The sequence below is a fragment of the Bombus vosnesenskii genome, unplaced genomic scaffold (assembly GCF_011952255.1).
Source record: "Bombus vosnesenskii isolate JDL3184/JDL3185 unplaced genomic scaffold, Bvos_JDL3184-5_v1.1 scf7180000013316, whole genome shotgun sequence".
NCBI classification, from domain to species: Eukaryota; Metazoa; Arthropoda; class Insecta; order Hymenoptera; family Apidae; genus Bombus; species Bombus vosnesenskii.
In genome coordinates this window covers 4455383-4477737 of record NW_022882962.1, presented here as the reverse complement: position 1 = coordinate 4477737, position 22355 = coordinate 4455383, and the positions used below count along the sequence as shown (strand labels likewise).

The 22355-nt window shown below is 43.2% G+C and overlaps 1 protein-coding gene across 1 annotated transcript in view; it reads right to left on the bottom strand.

Annotated features, from left to right (window-relative positions):
* LOC117235434 (probable G-protein coupled receptor Mth-like 1) overlaps nt 1-22129 on the bottom strand; it is a 153662-nt gene extending 131533 nt beyond the window's left edge. Inside the window, exons 1-3 of the mRNA XM_033497446.1 lie at nt 21078-22129; nt 18887-19159; nt 16325-16560 (exon numbers count right to left, since the gene is read on the bottom strand). Of these exons, the coding sequence (XP_033353337.1) occupies nt 16325-16560; nt 18887-19159; nt 21078-21613 (1045 nt within the window). The 5' untranslated portion in view covers nt 21614-22129. The remainder of the gene's footprint in view (nt 1-16324; nt 16561-18886; nt 19160-21077) is intronic.
* Nucleotides 22130-22355: the final 226 nt, after the last annotated feature.

The following is a 22355-nucleotide window of genomic DNA, read 5'->3' as shown; positions in this document are numbered from 1 at the left end:
TCGACGGTGAAGCTGTTATATTCGCTCTAATAATAATAAGCGATCGGTCCTCCGAGCGGTCGTCCACCAATTTATTATAGTCATAATCATGAATATGGTCGGAGCTGTCGCAGCCAACGACAATTTATTACTACTATCGTTATTATCGCGACTCCAGAGATATATGCATGCACCGGTGCTGGCCGTATTCCCATAATCATCGTTACGCTTGTCCTCTGGTCGATTGCGAGCGCCAAGAAGCCCAGAGACATCATGTAGCAAAAATCTTTAAAAAGTCTCGTTGTCTCGGTGTGTTAACAACCATAATTTCGTCGTTCCAGGAACAATGAACGTTACTTCTTTCAGGGAACGCTATTATTCGTTCCTGAGAAAAGGGATAAAGGTCTCAGACGTTTTCTAAACATAGAACCCATCGATCGGTTAACGGTGATATGAGTACGAAGAAAAATCGCAACAGGATAGAAAAGAGAGTACGAGAAGGTTAGGAGCTCGTTGTCGAAGAGGATGTTAAAAAATTGAGCAAGACACGCGGAAATCTCGACGTGAAGCGAGTTACATCCGGCTTTTCGCTACTCATCGGGCTTTCACGTCCGTCGAAAAACAGGCAGATTCGGGATTTGAAACAGTAGGTCGACAGACAAAGAAGATACGCCGCGAGCTACGGCCGGATGAACGTAGGCCTGGCGAGCAGGAAAAACTGGAGGATGAACGACGACGAAGCAAGAGGGTACCGTTCTGATGATACTCCGTGCATTGTCTAATCCCAGAGCTTCGTGATGAACTGCCGGTGCTTGGCACAGCGGGGCAAATATTTGGCGATTATTTTTTTAAAAGACAGCTTTTCTTGCTGCAGGTTAAGCTGCGTTTGCTTCGACCAAAAATCTTCGTGTCGCTAGTGAATTGAAATATTCCACGAGATGATCGAATCAGGGATTGTACGTATATTTCATTTGGAACATAGGAAAAGGTAGGACCAATTATTATCTCGAGGGATGCTAGCACGTTATGTGTCCGTTTAATTTCTCGTCCATACAAACACAATGTCAAGATAGGTTTCAGTGGACTTTATTGTAAATAAATGATTATTTCTCCCGGGAAGATTAAAAATAATAATCTTCTTCTGGCCTTACCAACACTTTCGCGGTAAATCATTGCAACGAGCTTATCCTCTTTTCGTTAAAAGAAGACCTGTAGTAGACATATATTAAACTGCACAATTGGAAATGTATTTCCCAGCAGTTATCCCGATAAACTAGTAAAGAAATGACAAACCAGTTGCTGAAGAAGCGTACAACTTCGGAACAATAAGAATGAAAATCGAAGACGCTCAAAAACAGAGGATTTTTACAATAAATCGATCTTTTGTCTGCTGGAGTCAGCCAGTCTGCTTCGGTCAACCGAGACGTCGCGGCGAATTCAAGCGGAAAACCGTGAAAGATCATCGCGCTTCTCTTTCTACCGACTTTTCGACTTACGAATATGCTGTGGTGGAATGGGTCGCGAGCCATGGGTCCAGAAAACACGAAGATCGCGTATACACGGCAGTTTGGCCGCTTGGAACGCGTCCATTTTCCGGAAGGAAACAGTCTCGCCGCTGAGTTTCCCAGAAAGCGACGGTAAAACAACGAGTGGAGGCAGCATCGCGACGCCAGAGTCGCTCAGGAACGAGCCGGGCAATCGGAAGAGGGCATCCATTCTCGTTTTCGCTACTCCTCCCGTCCTCTTGCTTTCAATTTGCGCTTCGTGTTTTTACCCCATCCCCGGCCAATTGTTCTCTCTGCTCCCTTGTTGCGTTCCGAACGGACGAAAGAAGCATTTGTTTTCTCCTGGTCGAGGCAAGATTTTTGCGAAACAAACAATCTCGCTCGATCGGAAGAACACCAGTGAAGCTCGAAGAAGTTAGCAAACTTTTAAAAAGGCCTTGTTTACCCGTCAGGAACGTGTTTCCTTGGAACGAACGATACAAATTACTATATCTAATATTACCATAGTACTATACTAGTACTATGCTGGTATTGCTATACTATTACTATATCCAAGAACTAACATAGTATAGGAGCCAGGTCAAGATCTTCTTAATGCGATTGTTTTCGGAAAGCCCAGGAAACGTACCGTTTTCCCGTTATTGAAATCGTGGCCCTCCTGAACAAATACTAGAAATTGTTATTTCGAAGGAAACGTCGCAGTCGAGTCAACGCCCTTGCGAGACGAACAATCGCCACTAATCGGAGAATATCCGTAGAATGACAAAAATAAATAGAATGACAAAAAATACATCGTTTGTCAAATCGGTGGAAAGACGTTTTTTTTCTGCAGAAACGAATAACAAAATTACTCGTTGAGATAAAACTCACGTTCTAACCAAACGTCGGCCAATGTGGCTCGGTGTGTCGCGGCACACACAGAACCGCAAGGGGACGCGTCTAGGGGTAAACCGTGTGGAATAGGGCGTGTAACTACATTTTCTCGGAGAGTCTCATCCCTCTGGAGCCATACTCGTTGAATATCGTGCCCCCGCCAGTGGAAAAAGTGTGCTCGATCGCGGGCTCGCGGTTTTCCATGTGACTTTCGCCGACACTCTGGTATGCATCGTCGCGAGTAGACGCGGGGGAAGCATCCTTTTCATCTAGTAACGAGGTTAGGAGCCGTTGGAACCGACGGAAATAATTCTTCGCCGCGACCAACGCGAAGCTCGAGGAGCGCGTCGCCTCTCACCCTTCCTCGTTGGCTGGTGGTTACTTTTCTAACGGGATTCTCTCTCCCTTGGGCTGGAAAAGCTCCACGAGGAAACTGATTGCCCCGGCTTTTCGCGAAATCGCGGTGTTATTTATTTTTGTTGCGCGCTAACGTATCGCGAAAAGCTCTTACAAGCCACGATCTACGACGCGATATTTTCCTTGATGCGTTTCGCTAAATCATCGACCGCTGGAGTGTATTTATCGTCGTAAGAAAAAAAAGGAAGTGGGATTTTGCACAGCAGCGAGGATAGTCAGGTGAACGCGGAGCAGCAACCGGGCGTAAATTCGAGAAACTTTAAAAGAGAGCCGTCCTCGCGATAAAGTGGCGGCATTAAAGAGGGTGGTTCGAGAGCAACCGCGACTTTTCAGATCCACCAGCTGCAGACACCTTCCGGGACACGGAAAAAGGAGCTTCCCTTTGGGATTTCCAACGGGTCCGCGTGTGTGCGGAATGGGCGAAACGTAATCAGAGAGCGATTTCTTTATCCCCTGACAGTTTTCCCTCCCTCGAGCTCCGAGTAACATCTTCTTGATCGAGGGAAGAACCACCTCTTAACCGCTGTTCCTTTTTCTCCGTGAGTGTTTCCGAAACGTTCGCCTACATTACGAAAAATCACGTTTTTCGTTGTTAATACATAAATTATATCGGACAGATTTTACGCGTTAATATTCTCTTAGCATAAACACGCTCCCCGTATGTTTGAATATTATAACGCGAGCCCTTGATTACCTCTTGGAAATATTTTTTCAAGAACCACCCTTCAAAGGGCACACACGTACATTTTAGGAACCAGCCCTAACAAACTTCATTCCCAGAAAAAACATTTTTCGCTCTTCGCACGAGTCGCCCATATTCCCGCGAAACCTGATTATCCCAGGCAAAATTGCCTGCTTTCGAAAACATACTTCAAAGGTTCCAGATACGTATACCCTACCACTGTTACGGGGTTAATCAACCCTCGTATCAAAAAAAAAAAAAAAGAAAAAAAATATTTAACGTTCTAGCGCTCTCTCGATTCTCGTTTCACGTGTCCAGTGCGACTTATCGCGTCTCTGTGGACGATCGTCCGCAACCGGCAGAACCTCTACGGGCCAATTGTCCCGAGGAATCTCAAAGCCCTTTTTTCCGGGGGGATTGCAGCTTCTCCGCGTCTGCCGTAAAAAGTAAATTGTCCTACGCGTGAACCGTATCGCTCGCATAGGAGGACGGTTTATTTATCGCGGATTTCGCACAGTTCCGGACTCCGAGGTTCGCTTTTATGCACCATGGAACAAAGCTCTAGCTGGGAGCTGGAACGAAAGCTCGGCCGAGGTACAGGGAAACAAAGAGGAGAAGAGAGGAGAAAGAGAGGGAAAGAGAGGGATCGTATTTTGCTCTCTGGACGTGGACGCGCGCCTGGTTCCAAGTTTCACCCTCTCGCGGTGCATTCGAACACGCTTCAGGGACAGAAAAGAAAGGGAGAGAGACAAAAAAAGAAATTTCTTCGTCTCTGCACGCTGTTTACCCAGATTTATGATCGCCGGCTCCGTCACAGATGAAATTTCCATGCCGATGGAAGCCCGACCAATATTTCATATCGAGATCTCCCTGTCTCTGCCTACAGTCGGCCGCGTAACATATTTTCCAGTCCTTACGAGCAAATGAACGAGCTCCATCTATCATATTTACAACGAGCCCTCGAACCAATGCCGGGAGACGATCTGTCTGAAAATCGTTCCGCGCCGCTTCCGAGCTGCATTTGTTATATCAATTTGGTTACGCTCTACACTCTATGGTATCGCGAATTTTTCACCATTGGATGTTTCCCTTTGCTTCGTACTTCGACACATTCCACAAGACATAATATTTATGGAAAAGATTTTTGGTAATTTTGGACAATAATCCGTACATTTTTTTCTACCCGAAGTACCATTTCCTATAAAACTGTATAAGAAACAATTTTCACGGAGCTCTAAATATATTGTAAAACATTGCACACGTGTAATTAATGTCACCGTGTTCGAGTGAGTACCAGATGAAACTTAAAACCTCCATTTTATTTTTTCTAACTCCTAATTTATTCCTCGACCGGCCACTATTCCTTATCTTTGTATCAAAATCCATAAATCTGAGACTCGAAAGGAAAACGTTTGGCTCTATCAATCCTCCCATATACGCGCAACAAACAAATAACAAAAATCGCACGGTCCATCCGACGCTATGAAACGCCTGGCAATCTTTCTACTCGCTCTTCCACGCTGTTTCGATCAAGTCTGCGACTATTTTCGATACAATCGTTCAGCAGAGCAAGGGCGCGATTCGAACGCCTCCGTTTCGCAATCCTTTCACGGTGGTCCGAACGAAACCTATCGATCATATTTACTGTGCGACAGAAACGTAATCTGCTTGTCGACAAGAATCGGCCGAGCGAAGCCGAATCGAGGAGCCAGGAAAGAGGGAGAGACGAGCATACGAAGGGACGACACGAAGAGAGAAAGAGAGAGATGATGGCGCCAGGGGACCACGACCAGGGTACTCTCTCCCCTCGACTTTTTCCCCTGCTTCGTCACATTACGTCTCGCCTCGACGAGACACGTCCCAGTCACGTAACCTTAAATTGGTCAATTATTTGGCAATCGTCGTGTCCCAACCGCCGACGTTCGCAATCCAAAGAGGCACCGCGACTATCCGTGCCAGACAATCGCGGTGTCTTCCTCGATAAAGGCCATCACGTTATCCAGAAATATTCAACGTTGCTTCCTGGATTGACTAAGAAACGACGAGGGCTTGGAAGGATGAAAAGCTAGCGTCGACTGTTGATTCGAGGAATTCAGAAGGCGGAAGCAGGATGAGAGACGTCTAGAGCAAATCGAATCGCACGTGAGATGTTTATTGAAGTTATCGAACTGACAGGGTGTATCTCGCTTAACGCGTTCGCGACAAGTTTTACGAGCTGCTGCTTGATCCGCGATGAAATTTTTCTGGGAATCGGCGTGAATTTTTCATTTCGGTGTTGATAAACTTCGACGATATACGAGAAATATGAAACGTAAATTTTGTAATTTTATTGTAGTTGGTATTTTGCTTTCTAAAGAATTGGACGTAAGCTGTTAGACGTTGAATCTCAATACAAAATATTCCTACGATCATAATCAAAGAAACAGAATCTGATCAGCCTCGAGGCATTACAAAAAATACGCTACTCTTTTTCGCCTGCGAAATTTTCCATAGATCGTGCATTTATTTAAATTTATGTTAATTCGTTTCGATTTCCGATAAATGCATAAATACCCGCCATTTACTAATCGTCTACCTTAATACTAAAATTAAGGGATTTACAAAATCTAGCGTCAATCGTATCGCGTTACATCGAATTAAAAAATATGCACTACCTGCTTCGTAACGATGGTATATTTTTTAATAAAAAGAGTTTAGTAACAGCCGTCGTTGCATTAAATTATCTTAAAAGAAACTCGAAAACACCGAGACGTCGCGTCGGCTGAATTCTGACTTTGCACGAGTCAAAGGCTAAGGAAAAATCCCTTTGTAGACGAAATCCAAAGCGTACCAACACGGGGGTATTACGTAAAAATCTCGATTCCGCTGGCAGGAACGACCGCGTAACGGTGAAATAGCGGGAGAAAGGGAGGAAGAAAAAGGAGGAAAACAGGGAAAAAAGGAAACGCCAGCGCGCCCATGTGTTTCCAATTGCGCCACCCTCTGCGCGATTCTCGCACCCCGCCCACGTATGACATACGATTCGCTACTTTTTTGCTCGCGGGCTTGTTTCTTGCGAGAGCGCCACGGCGCTCTTTAATCACCCTTTTCCACCCTCCGCGCCGCCGGGGCTTGCAAACATAAAAATGGCACGCCGCGATTTGCCGCCGGATAAAATGCCACGCCGCGCGCGGAACCGTCGAGGACTTTCGAGAAAATCCTTCTCGTCAGCTTTTCGTCGTTGCATACACCTTTTACGAGCTATTTTTCCAGGTGTCGTTGTAAACCCTGGTCGAGGATCTGACTGTACGGCGAATGGCTAATTGGATAAGTGGAACTCATAGAGAGGTGGCAGAAGTACGTAATAAACTGGCAAGACAAGAATTTACGATCTAGTTTTTTATGGGGTGCTAAAGAACGACGAAGAGAACAACGATTGGACGTTGACAGGATTAGAACAGTTGAGCGCTCTTTATCGAAACTTCTTTTTGTAATTGAATTAAATTGGAGGAAGAATTTTAATAGAATTTTAGCTTACGTCAATAGAAACGATCATTCGTGGCCAGACAAGCGTATTTTACGCGTTATTCCATAGGAACAAATATTCGTTAATTGACCAATATAAAACACATTATGTCAGTGTCTACACATGAGCTTTTCGAATAGGAATTACAATTTATCGTTTGTTATAAAAAGACATTTATTCGTTGGACAGATCGAGTGACGTGTACATCGACTTATTCCGTATTAGTCGTAATAATCTACTGAAACTTTATATCTCGTATACTGTTCTATTAAACAACGAATATTTCTTTCCTCCGTTTAAAACGATATCTTGGTCGTACCGATGCATATGGCTTGGCAGAACCAAGGACTGTAACGTTACATTCTATGCCGAGTGCCATGCTCGAGCCAAAATATGATAGCTGCTGGCATAAAGGAATAGTCTCGTTTATTTCTCTTTCACGAAACTGAGCAATTCTTTCTTCTCTCTACGTTCTAACTTGTTCTCCGATATACGCACCAAATTACCCTAACTTTATCACCGAAGTTCCAAACTTCAGGATTTTCTTAAAATTGCTTCAAATTACCAGCGTTCACTGACCGTATGACGAACGAATAAATATTACGAATTATTCGTTTTATAACGTGTGATCTCGCGTCGTCCAGATCTTGTTTCCTCTGTGTTTCAGTCTCCTGTAAACTCTGCTCGTGCTTCTGATTTCGCGTTGTCGAACAAACGGAGCGTACACCGTGTATACGCAGATAATAAAATCGCGAAAGCGTGACAATTTTCCGTGGACTCGTAAAAAGTGTATTAAAACCAGCGAATCGAAAGTTCGCGTTCTCTCGGGGAAAGCAATATTCACAGGGAGAAAAGTTTCTTAAGCAATCGGAACAACCGAGTTTCGCAACTTCTTAAGGACTGTGTAATTTCCGGCCTAGAAGACGGATAGCCCATTCCTCTGCCTACAACTCACGCGGAGCTCGAATGCAGGGCAATTTAAAAATCATAATCCTACGCTTTATGTGAAAGGGGGATGGGGTTGGAGGTTTCAAGAATCACTATGCAATTTCTTATGCAACTGTACGTTTGAAATACACAGTCTATCTGAAAAATGACGATGGAGATGTATTAATCGAAACTCTGATTATATTTGAGAAAATTGTTCGTCACGTTCAAGAAGTTTCGCATCGCTGAGCGTGTCTTTTTATAGGAATTTATATCTTTATAACCGGGGCTGGAAAGAAATGGAACACGTCGAGAAACTTGTTCCACTCTCTAAATATTATAATAAGTATTCTACCTTTGGACATTTTGTATATTTTTGCGTATTTAAATTTTCTATAAATAGCTAAAACTTCGCGGCCTATCGATTCTGATTAACAGTAAATTCTGGTCTCCCCACAGGGTAATTTGGCTTTGTCGTTATACCAACAATTATCTACCCCTTGCTCTTGACACCAATCTTCACGCATCTTACCCTATAAATCTCCAGCGAAACAATTACTTCGATTATCTCTCCCTGGCGACTTTGAAACGTAACCAGTGTTCGAGGCAAGCGAACACGGAAAGGGTTTCCCTCTGCTACCCCACAAAGAGGGAACAAGCAACGATAAGCGAACGCCAACCGTGTTGTACACTGTACAGACTGAGCATAGCGAGCCAACGCGTTTGAATGAAAAAGAACGTTGTCGTCAGGGAACACGGAATCCGTTGCGTTCGCTCGTGCCACGCTATTTTAGGCTAATTAACCGTGTCATTAATCAACCCGAGGAGAAACGAACTTGACATCGAAAGAAAGCGACCTACGATAACGGATTTCCTCGAGTGTCGCTACACTGCCGGTGTATCTAATCTTTCAATTAACCATAATCACGGGCTAAAAGAAATAGATGAAATAGGGAGGTTTGACGGTTCTCTTGGAATTAAAATTGTAGCTGTAAAAAGATCCGGACGGTCGAAATTAATTCTTGGAAACAATGTCGTTTTTGCGTGCCGTTTAGGCTGCTATGATTTCGGTAAAGCAGTTATAGTTATGAAACGATTCGTTGTTGATGGCAGAAGGTACAATACAGCCACAGAACCACGCATCGAATTATCGAAATTATTACGCAGGGAGCAAGGGAATATTACGACTTTGCATCGATATCTTTTCGTGACAGTGAAAGATTTCTATTTGCTTCTTTCTACTTGGCTCGATTACGTAAAAGGTAACTTGATTTCTTCGAATAACATTAAGACGATTCTACCACTGGCGTTCCTTCTAAACGCGAGAATTCTGGGAAAAACCAAGACGTAAAAAGAGTTTGCAAGAAGTCATCATCTGGAACGTATAAATAGCGAAATGAAATATCGAACGGTCTCGGAACGAACTGGAGAACAAATATGGTTGGCGGCGTACGGACAAAAATCCGTGACTTTTCGTCGGGGAAGCGTGCTTTTTACCGTCATTAATTCCGGGATATCGCTGGCGTCACGACAAGGGTGACTTTCTCCCTTTGCACGAAAAGAGATTATAGGTCGTCTTCTCGGCGGACGAGTTGGTTAAAAAAAAAAAAGAGGAAAAAAGAGGAAAGACACCCACCAGGCTGCTGTACGTTTTTTTAGGCTTACTCGACGGTCCAGAGAATCACGGAACAGGGAACCCTTTCGTAAATGAGAACTTGCATCGGAGAACTGGGCTGAACCAAACTTTCGACGAATTCCTGCAACGTATATGAAACGAAAGTAGGTCCATTCGACGAAGGAGGAGACTTCGAAAATGACCACGATCGAAATTACTAGAAAATAAAGTTGAATCTTCTAACAAAGACAAATAGAACGAGGAAATAACGACTGAAACCAATTTCATATTCGTTGGAACGCATCGTTCTTAAGAAATTCACGTCTACAAGTACAGATGGGTGAAGTGTAAGACTAGTACCAAAAAGTTCAAGATAGAAACTATACAAATACACGTTGCAAATATTTTTCTATGTACACAACCGGCTAAAAATTTGGAATCATTTTCTCAAACGTATCCACATCGAACGAAGACTGATCACTTGGGTTGACAACTAAGTGATTGCATGGTATTGAATGGTAATGATTACCATTCCTACCTAGTGACAAAATCCGCGATCACTTAGTTGTCAACCCAATAATTCACCTTTAATTTCTTCAACGGTATTTTATTAATTCTCCCAAGAAATTCGAATAAATTGTCCTTTCTCTATATATTGGGTGACAAATTTAACAGGAATTACCGACATTACCACCTAGTGACAAAATCCATAATCACTTAGTTGTCAATCCAATAATTCACCTTTAATTTCTTCAACGGTATTTTATTAATTCTCCCAAGAAATTCGAACAAATTGTCCTTTCTCTATATATTGGGTGGCAAACTTAACAGGAATTACCGACATTACCACCTAATGACAAAATCCGCGATCACTTAGTTGTCAACCCAATAGATCGATAGTCTTCGTTCAATGTAGATACGTTTGAGAAAATGATTCCAAATTCTTAGCCGGTTGTGTACATGGAAAAATATTTGCAACACGTATTTGTTTCGTGTAGTTTCTATCTTGAACTTTTTGGCACTGGTCTTACATTTCATTCATTTTGCAATTACCATCCAATGAGGTAATTCGCAATCGCTTAGTAGCCAAGCCAATATACATTCAACGGATGTTCTATTTGTTTCCTAAGGAAATAAAATTCCAATCTAATTTATTCTAAAATTCCACAGAATAGATAACGCGACTCCAAGCTTCTAGCCAGAGCTGTACTTTAAAATCATTCAAATTTCGAAAAATACTCCGCTGCATCTACGTATCGAATTGACAAGATTTCAATGAAAAATTACAAACTGCCCGTTTCGGCACTCCGATCGTCCTGCTATTCACAATACGCTATTGGTTCGAAGCTTGCACACGCATCACAGCAAAATATGGAACTGATCGAAAGGCAGGAATGGAAACCGGCGTAGCGTTCTCAATCTCCTCCAGTTTGTCGCTCGGAATACGCTATCGACGAGGGTTCCCCATAAAAGGGTGTACGCTGCCTCTCGGCCAAAGTCACGGCGAAACGATGTCGGGTCGCGGTGTTTTCTTAGGAAATAAGGTAACACGAGAAAGATCAACAAGTCGAGTAACGTTTCTTACCTTCACGATGACTCTTTCTGGAAAGAAAAGCAACGAAGACGCAGGATCGCGTAGTTTTCTTGGGCGTCGTGGAACGAGAAAGGACGACACGCAACGCGCAATTATTCCACGGCTATCGAAGTTAGATACGTAAGTGAATAGAAAAGAACTACGATACAACGCAACGCGGATCGTTGGCGAAGGTCAAGTCACGCCTCGATGGTACGCGCCGGAAGAAGAGAGTTTCCATGAAGTCATCCGGCTCCAGACACGACAGATATTTGCAAGGTCGAAAGTAATTAAAAGTGAATCGAGCTACGAGCCATTGCGGAGAGAGTCGAGCCACGGGAACGTGGATACTTGCGAACGAGCGCAATTAAAGCGTTACGAGATGAAGGCATTCCCTTATATACCGGGTGTATCAACCGAATTAACTCCTTTACGAGGAGGAAATTTGTACGTAAAGTTGAGTATAAACGCCTTTGGTTCAGTTGCGGATAAAATTCACTGAACGACCTGAATGTGCTGAAAGATACGTAGGAGTTGTAAGTGGAAAATAATACTAATAAATAATAATAATAATAATACTAATAAATAATACTAATAAATAATAATAATAACACAATGGAAAATAACGTTGAAGGCAGCGATTAAGTATGTGAGACATTAACTATAAAGCGTAAATATAATAAAAATATTACGTACATCAAGTATGAAGAAAATAGAGACAGTCGACTTGGTTACCATTTGGTAAACCGATATTACCAGATATGAAACTGGAAATAACTTCAAGTTACTTGGGAAGGAACTCCTGTTCTTTTAAAGTCAAAGAACCGTCGAGAGAATCTGAGCTTCGCTTGAAACTTGGAAGAATAAGTGTACTTTAAGTGAAAATAGCAGTTTCGCGTTAGCGAAGCTACGATACTACTTGCTTGAGAAGTACTTGAATTTCAATTTACTTGGATGCAAACATACAACTTGATTAATCTGAACGAGGTTGTATAAACAGCACAGAAAATCATTTTCATTTATCAACTGCGATACAAAAAAAAAAAAAAAGAAAGGAAAAAAGATAGAAAGATATTTTTTAAGTTAAAATTGTAACGACTTTGAAACATTCCAAATCCCAACAGCGTTATAAATCAGGAATAAAGTCCTGGAAGCTACTGTAACATCACGGACACCTATGGCGATCAACCTGTTCCACGCGATGCCTCCTATTTCCATCTAACAGGATCGAAGAACCGACCAGCGTAAACCTTGCACGCAACACACGCGCGTCAGAGCATACGCGCGTTACGCCACGCGTTCGTAAATCGCAATGCAACCTCAACGAAAAAAAAACGGCATAACCCGTCCGTGTAATCGCTTTGACCGCATACCGGCACTGGCCGACTGTCGTCTAAAACGCTGAAAAAGTCCCGTAATTGCGGCAATGAGCGTTTAACCCGTTTTTCGATGCCGTGACGTTGCAAGGCCATCGATACGTAACAATCTAGTTCTACGAAACAATAACGTCTCCGCATTGACATTTTCCTACGGCTCGAGAACAACGAGAAAAGATGGGAGACAATCGCGATACCGTTAACGCGTTCCGTGTGTATACGCCGCACGCTCAACTTTCCATTCAAATCATTTGGAATTTTGGCAGAGTAAATGTTCAACCGTGTGTTTGTTGAAACAATTCCATAAAAATGAAATTTATTGCCTTGACGTTTAACACATCTTAAACGATACAGCCTTTTCTTTATAATCGTGTTATTTGAAGTACAAAAAACAATTGTAAGGCATAGGCAAAACTATTAATCGTAGCAACGTGATTGAACGAAAGAGTAACCAAACATCGGTCTGGCACGGAACGTGTTAAACGTCGCGGGGAAATTCTTTGGTTGATCGAAGTGGCGTCACGCTAGCGTAAAATTGTACGCCGCTTGCGCGGCGCGTAATCGAAGATATCGTGCTAGCGTTGGAACTCGAACGTGGTGGCTACCTGAAGAAACCGCACGTACCAGGATAAACACACAACGATCTCCAGTGACGAGTAAAAATTTATTTTTTATCGATCCGATCATCCTTCAAGGTTTCCGTTACGCAAATATTGTATCGGCCAGTATAAAACGAGCAGCGGAGTAGTGCGTAGAATTTTCAGCGAGAAAACAGGTAACAGGAAACGGAGGGCTTCCGCGAACTTGAGGCAATGGAAAAATAAATTCCAACTTTCGATCGAGTCAACAGTAGAACCGGTGGTCCTGGTGCTTTCTCAAATACGTCGGTTTCGCTAATAGCTTTCGACGAACTGGACATAGCGTGTATGTAGCTGATTCTAAACGGAATCACCGATCGATTTGGAAACAGAAGTCCGAGCACGATCCACGGTTTAAGAACCGATGAGATTTCCCCGGCTACAAATTATTCTGGCCGCGAAGCACTGCGAGAGGCCTCAGGGAGAAGAAGTTAACAGTTCGGGGAAACTAGATTTCACCGAGCGAACATAATCGAGTTGAATTTTTAACCGGCTACTGTTGCCGCCGTCGTAGTCGGTTCCTGAAAGACGACCGAACTAATCGAATTAAAAACGCTCATGAATTTTAATACTTCCGCTACGATGAAATGAGTACAGAGTCGAATCCAATTCGTTTTCCCGGCTCGATCGCCGACGAGTCAGCTGAATTTTCGATTGCTTGTGCAACTGTTCGATTCCAATACCGTGTCTAGTCTTTTTTTTTGTTCGTAGTTCTTGGTATCTGTTAGATATAAGCTCATAGAAACTACATACCGATCCATAAATTAAGAAGTAAAAAGGGACGAGGATATTGCAAAATATTTTTATAACGTTCACTTCGCGATTTACGATTATTCCTGTGCATTTATGGAACTATGCCAGTTACGTTTCAGAAAGTCGAACAGTAATAATTTAGCCAGATGACGGAACACGAATTTAGCGATATGTAATCGTGACGGTTGTAAATTTCAGTAAAATTAATCGACCGCGTACTTTTATATTTGTTTGTTGCGTCATAACAGCTGACGTCTTCCTTCTTCTTTTAGACGATATGCGTACACACGAACCGTTAAGAAGTCGCGAAGCCACGTTCCATCGATTCCGCAAGTTGAAAAATACAAAAATACGACCATCTTACGATCGTTGCTTTTTGAACTTACCTTAGAATTTACTGTTATTTGTGTCGTATCTTACGACGAACGAACTTACAGAAGTAAATAAATCGTTTCCTCGAAACTAGATGTGGATCGTGTACCTATGCAATGAAACGAAGGAATTACCGTAAAGTAGAGCTCCGAGAGACTCACATATTCAAATACAGATACGTTATCCATGAAACAAAGTTTAAAATGCGCGATCGAGTAACGAGAAATTGAAAAATTAACGTACAGCGGAGTAAATGAGTTTGAATTCTGAGAGGCTCGTCGTGTTAGCGGTTGTAATTGTAAGAAATAGAACAGTAGATTGGCTTCCATCGAGTTCGACTCTCCTTGAAAATGCGTCTGTTTGCTCATTTTATCTCTCCACGCGTAAGATGTCTGAGGAAGTATAACGTGACACGCTTATGCAATCTCCTCGCACAAGGCAGACCAAGTATTTCGAACAAAAGTGAACTTCCAACTAATTCCACGATCTCGCTTAAAACGTGCCATAACGAAATCAGAAGCGTAAAAACCCGGAAAACAAAAATTGCCCGTGATGTCATTATTAGGAAGCGTAATCTCCTAAACAATCGCTGTCGTCACTCGGACCATTAGTCTCTCCCAACAAACCTACAACACGTTGCGCCCAGTTGCTTCTAGCCAACCAAACAAATTCATCACCAAACTGTGTCAATACAATAAACTTCGTCCGTAAAAGGTTCGAGAACAGGGCGATAAGACCTTAGGGAAGGAAAACTTTGGTGGAAGAAGGGACGAAAAGAAAAAGGAAGAAAAAGAGCAAGAAGAGCAACCCGTGGAGAGTCCGATTGTAGGTCAGCCGATGTCCTACTTTCTCCTCTTTCCGTGTTACTTGGACGCACACGAGTCTACACGAACGAGAGAGATCCTTCGCTCTCTTATCTGTTGTTTAAGAATATATTTACCAAAGAATATATCACGGTAGAAAGCGCAAAAAAGTCCAAAGACTATTGATCGATCGATGAACGCGAAGCGGAGCGGTATCAGGTGAAAGGACGCAAAGGGCGCAATCGCCGTACTCTGTCAAACGGACGAGCGATCCTATGGTGAAAATTTACCGGTGGCTGGGGAACGGAAATAGCCGCGAGACTTGGTGGATCCGGCGCGCAAAGGGATCGCGCGTTGCGCGCGGAAAGAAATACGCTCGATGCAAATTCACCGGTTTCCCTGGTCGCAACATAATTACCCCGCGGAATGGGTCGGGTTAAATCTGGCCACGACGAGGGACGTAGAGGGGAAAGAGAGAGAGATGCGAAAAAGGCCGACTACAAAGCGATAATGCCGGAAACGAGCGGAGATGCAAATGAGAGTCGCTGTTACTCGTGGACACAGACGAGACCATCCGTTGGATAGCTCGCAGGTGTACGCTGTAATCGATTCTCGCGATCGAAACGAGCGAAACGGAGAAGCGAAGCTTTGCCGAGGGATTAGCACGATTATCCGAATAATTAGCCTGGAGTTGGTGGGATGGCGCACAGCAAATAAAGCTTCGCCCTGGCCGATTCGAATTCCATCGGTGTATATTTGCTCGCATAGCTGGCGCGCGTTACGAGTGAGCACCGCCGATTGTTCCCTGTGAAACGAGCAAAAATTCGCTACGCAGGGAGAGATCAAAACGAGCCGCGGAACGCGTTCTCCTGGTAACGTCGGTTCGACAAGCTGGTCGTTGATTAATTTCGCGAGAAATCGCATGTTCCGCATGATCGAACCTCGAATGATTAACAACGGTGGCTCCGGGGTCTTTGATTCTAGGGGGATCTCAAGAATCGAGTATCCAAAGATTTGCACGATGCTTTTATATAGTGTCAAACCGAATAGAAAACATAGTGTATCTTCTCGTAATAAAGTATACTGTAATTTTCCCTAATTTTCGTCGTTCTAACTGTAACCTTTCGTTTAAGAAATACACTCCTCTTCGTAAGTACGTATCAGGATATTTTTGGTTCCATACAACACGTAACGCTTGATCTAAATTATCCAGGAAACGATCGATTAATTGCGATGTTCTAATCGTGCAAGATTGCAATGCGATATATGTAAAAGGACGGGATAAACATAAAGCGCAATGACTCACCGACCACCTTGCAGAATGCGCCGTGCAGGGAGTCACCGGCGAGCTGAATGATGGCCATGAGGAGATCACCGAGCATCAGGCAGGTGACATGATAAGTCTGGCAACGCCAGTGCAGAACGTGATGAGAGGCTGGCAGCAACCAACCGGCGGCCAACGTGGCTGCCAGGAATACCGCGCTAATGATGAAGCCCACAGGGTACAAGGTGAATCTGATGTCGGCTGCCTGCATTATGGGCCTGAAAGTTTACCAAGAAAAGCATTCGTTTTTTATTCTCTGCGTGCCTCTTTATGAATCTGTTTCAATTTCTTCCGATATCGCGAAATTAGAATCTCGTTGATCCTCGAACAACGCGAGTCTGATCTACGTGATTGCAATTCTGCGCGGATCTTTCCTCGAAACATTTCGAGACTGTTAGAAGTTAAATTTTCGGTCAACGGTGAATTATCTTATTGTTAAAAATTCGCGTAATTAGTCGTTGATTCAAAGCTTCGGTCTATTGGAGGGGCTATTGCGTCTTTTTCACGCGATATATAGGATCGAGTGATTTTATTGCGTTACGTTGCAACAGACACTGTTTGCCATTACAAGCACCGATCGCTTCTGTGACACTCTGTCGACAGTTTCGATTCCAGGAACATCCTGTTCGTTCCACGAAACGCGCATTCGTGTCTCGATACTCGAATTTCGACGCAAATCGACGCTCCATTCTCTCCAGCCTCGCCAGTGAAAGTCTCGCCGGTGAAATCGTTTCTCCGAGTTTCGTGAGGGTATCTCGGGCTTAGTCACGTCGTTCATCGCTTCTCTGTTGGAGAACCGTGTCTCCGACAGCGGACAGGAAAAAAAGCATATGGCTGTTTTCTAACTAATCAGCGCGTGTAGTCATGCACCACGAACGTTCACGCTCATTATGCGTGGCATATGTACGATGCGTAGCGCTTTCTACGCGTAGGTATTCGCTTTCTTTCGTCGGTCCACCTAAGACAGGGGTTTTTCTACGAATAATCACGATCATTGTGTAAATAAACATCGACCACCTTCTATTCGAAATAAAACGTTACGCAGAGGCCGGGTTTTGCTTGTGAAAGAGCTGCCCTCCGCGCGACCACATGTAAACGGTCCCGTTAATTGAGTTTCGAGCGTTGTTTTGCAAATTGCACGCGACAAGCGTACGCGTCCACACGTTTTCCGAGTGCAATTTCCGAGACTCTTGTGTCGAGCGTTCTATTACAGTCGTTTTCGAATAGAAAGTTCAACGATACAATTTGGACGATGTAACTATTATAAAAAGAATTGATAACGCGAAACTTGATAAAAAAAAAAGTCCTTTTCGACCATCGATCATGATGAATTCAAGCTACGACGTGTAAGATGTTTCACGTTACATATACGTATATTTTTCTATCGTAAAAAATTACACGAATACGTCAAGTTCGTGTTTCATATAGCAACGAAATATGGAATCTGAATTTCATCTTGTCATCGATACGAGCCATCGTTTCAAGTAGCACGATACACCACCTCGTACGGAAATGTGTTCACGGATGATGCGGCGCATCGCGATCGCACGAACGTGACCTAGAAATTCTTGGTGAGAGAAGTGAAAGTGAAGGAACCGACTTTTTCTCGTGTTGTCGAAGCGGAGAGAAGCGGCCAGCGCCGAACCTCGACCATCGAGGATGCAATTAAGCCGTACGATAAATCCAGATCGAGACAGCCGATACTCGGACCGGACAAAAAGTCGATTCGTGCTTCGAACCTCCAAGTAGGACGCGCTTTGATCCAGCTTGCCCTCTTGAAAAGCGTGAATCGATCGATTGTCGATCGATTAAAAATAAATTACAAAAACGAGTGAAAAAGCGTCGAGCCCGTGCTTTACGGCTGCGAGTCGCAAGATCTATACGTTTCTGATAATATTCACCGATTTCACTGGAAACCTGCATTTTCGTTCGCTTTTATTTGGCTGAAGAAATTCAGAGACAGTCGCGTTACAGTCGCGGTTTCGTTCATTACTTTAATTTTGTTTAACGAAGAAACGCGGTCCGTCGAGTAGAACGCTCGTTGCGCTCGTTTGAGGAGGCACGCGAAGAAACGACGCTAACGAGAGGAAATCCTAATGCCAGTCCGAGAAACGAGTGGAAAAATAGTAAAAGATCGGTGCGTATGGTTACGTAAGCAGGATGTCTGAAGTTTCCAACGTTGCAGGGCAGCGAATTTTTTTTTTATAGCGGACTATTTTTTCCCGTTTTAGAGCTCGGTATATGGCTCGTAACAACGTATAAAAATATATGGGATATTTAAGGTTATATTCGTTTTTTCAATTCTTATCAGGTATGTATCAAAAATCGGAACAGTTAGGATTTCTCTTTCACATAGTAGTAGGGAAAAAAAAGAAACATAATTTAACTTATAACTTGCAAAATGTCACTAACAATATCAGTTCAATTATGCAAAAGGATTTAGATCAGGAAACATAATTAAAAAAAAAAAAAAAAAATAAGAGAAGCCTCCAGATAACTTTCTTACTTCCTTAATTTTACGTTTAATTTATATATCAAACTCACCTTTGCGATCCGTGCTCGGAACACGCGAAGACCTTGGACACGTGGTTCAGTTCCTTGATCCTCTCAACACAAAATTGATCAGTAGGTAACGTGACGCCGCCGATTTCAAAGCCGCCATCTGGCAACAACAGGGCATCCTTAGCGTCGCCCAAAATCGTAAGATTATCGGAACGACGACAAGATGGAAAGCCAGGCACGATTTCAGCAGCGGCAGAGGCATTTGGCAGCAAAGGCGTCGGATTCGCGGCTTCCTCCGAAAGAACGCACGTTTGTCTGCAATGGAAATTTTCAATGAACTCCGCTTTGTTTCGAAAGCATCGATGTTGATAAATTAACGTTAGAAATATAATGGAAGAAACGAAAGACTGGATACGTTGGTGATGTAAGATTAATGGTGTTGTAGAAACGTTTAAGTAAGATGAAATTGAGGTGAAAGGATTAGGTAGCGATTGTATACAAGTTGGATATTAAAGAGCGATGATTCAGAAATACTATATACCTATATTCTGTGTTTTTATCGAGTGAAGGATTGAGCAAGAAAAAGCGACTAACGTTGGATTGCAAATTGTTTTGAAACGGCATATTTCTCATTCGCGTAAAATCTGTCTTTTATCCAGGACAGTTGATCCTTCGACGGTGTGATAAATTGAAAAATTATTCGCCATGATTATTTAGGAAATAATTGTTCTTTTACGCTCAACATTTCTACGTTGCGTTTCTTGAATTCTTGATGTTAGATACTTAAGATGTACAAGACTTTCACTATCAAGTTTAAGAGATTCACGTCGAGAACCAATAAACCACCGATAACGCTGAGTCTCGAGGGAACCTCGGTTCATAGAACTAATATTTAGGGTTTTCGAAGACATCTTACACTAAGTAAGTTCGACGTGGACGAATAGAGGCAAAGCGACAGAGAAAACCATAACCGCTAGCACGAGTGGATAAAGAAGAGAAAGAAAAATGCATATATCGTTCGTATCGCAAGAATTTATCTAGGAAACGCGCCGGCTGGCCACATAGAATTCTAACAAAGTCCACGGAACGCCCAAGCTTGAACGATTGAAAGCGCGATTAAAACGAAACCCGGCATTTTTTGTTTACTCGAGCGTCACGCTTGCATCGCAAACACCGCATTTCCGAGGGAAGCCTCGCGCAACTTTTCGAACATTTATTCTTTTTTTTTTTTCCGGAGGGACCGCGTCAAACGACAACTGGCGCCTCTCAATAAAAATACACCGGCATGGGTAAACCAATAAATTTCGTGTAACCGACCGAACGATTACAGTTATTCGCGAAGCTAGCCGGCGTTCCTCTCGACTCCGAGCTTGCCACTAGAATACAAATCACCGGGATATTTGTCTGCGAGGAATATCGATCGTCTCTAACTTGTCTAAATTATGCGGTTCGTTTGTATATTAAGCCGCATAAAATTTAATTTACCTTCTTGTTTTTCCGTTCGGTGCATGTATATACGAACTCTATCAGTGGCTTTATGTGGCTGTAAATATATGTACATAAATATTAACTCTGTTCGCAGCAGTATTTGTTCGCGCGTTTAATTATTTGATAGAAATTTCCGACAAAAACATCACGAGTTTATCAAACAGCCAAACGTATTTTATACCGACAAACTATGGAAACAGACACTAGCTACAAAAGAGTTTCTAAAACGAGTTTCCTTGTACCTTTAACCTCTTACAGACTAATGGTATATCACGTATCAAAGTGACGTTTAGAAAGCCTGTTGTAGACTGCCAATGAGACATATGGAAATATAAAATTCCATGTTAGATGGAACTACTTATGCTATTTCAGAAATTGCGGTAAACTATAATGTTCCGTTAAAAGGATTTAATTATATATTTGCTGTTTCCAGACAAAACGCAATAAACGCAAATAAAAAACCCAATGCGAGCATATCATAAAATATCACAGTTCGAAACGTTAATAGCTAAAACCGTAAAAGTTTATGTCAACATGTTATGAACCGATACTTGGAAATATCGTTTTTCTCCGTAGCTGTGCAGCGTACCTATTTGTAAACAGAACGCTAATATCACTGGATCATCCAATTATCCTCGACGTGTCTTATTACCTTTGTTATCAAAGCAATAGCTATGGCGCGAATCGAAGGAACGTCAACAAAACCTAACGTAACGCCTCAAGACACCCAAATTCCAAAACTTACTCTTCTTCGTAGAAAGTCGCGTTTTCTCCGCAGCATTTTCTAATACGTGGTCTCATTGTGGCGGCCGCGTGGTTTCCTTCCGTTTTATTCTTCATGCAAACTAGAAGAGCGTTCGAATCGGCGCAATACTCGCTCGGCTCGTATCTTTCGTTCGTGTGAATGTTGATGACCGCGTGGCCATCGTCTATGAGCACGAACGGATTGGTGATGCGGTAGGGTACGTAGATCAACGCAGAATTCTGATCGCAAACGGGCCTCCTTCCCTCGACGATGTCCCATTCCATGGGCAGTTTCTCCAACATATCTGCCTTGGAAGGCGAATAGATAATAGGTTTCCATTCGTTTTTGGTCGGTCTGCAACGAGTCCTCGTGTCTGTCTCGTTGTCAGATTCTTTCACCAGTTCCTCGTTGTGTCGACAACACTTGAGAATGTTCAATCTCGGTTTCATAGGCACGTTCACGGGTTCGCACAACACCGGGATTGCGATGGTCCAGAGAATCGTAAGGTAATAAATCGCCTTCATAGCGAAAATCATTCGTAAAAAGTAAAACGACGAACAGACGAGTAGAGTCGAAGAATAAAATCAGACGAACATTACACGGAAGTTTCAGTCGTTCGACAGTCGTTTCGTAAGCTCGATGTTTGGAGAATTACACAAGTCACCGTTGTCAAAGTTTCGCGTATATATCAAACATCCGATGGGATTTACGAAATTCACTCACTCTTCGCCAAGAATATTCGACCGCATATTCGGCGTAGAATACACGAGAGTTCGAAGTCGTTTGTTTGGATAGCGCGACTATCGTGTTTATAAACAGCGTACACCAAATGTTCGATGTTCACTAAACGATCAATTTATTCGGTAAGATGGGAGGGAAAGGCAAGCGTGTTTTTGCATCCTTTCGATGGCGATACGCCTACTGAATTTAATAGCGTGGACGAAAATAAGCGCGAAATACTCGGAGTAAGAGAAGTTTTGGCGCGTCTCTGTAGGCAGTCGGGTTCGAAATCGGACGTGACTCGCTCGCTCGAAGGTATCGGAGTTACTGAAGCGGGCCGACCACGCGGCTCACTCTCGACCCACCGGCGGCAGCGTGGCCTGTGGTTGCGCGCGCAGCCTCCCGCCACTCCCGCCCTTATTCAACCATCTAACCTTCTTCTTTCTTCGCGACGAACCTCCTCGACTACCGTGGGGTGAGTTGGCGCGACCACGTGCTCGCTCCCACCACACTTCCTTCCCGGAAGTGCAACGGTATCTTGCGTGAGTCCTTCTGTTC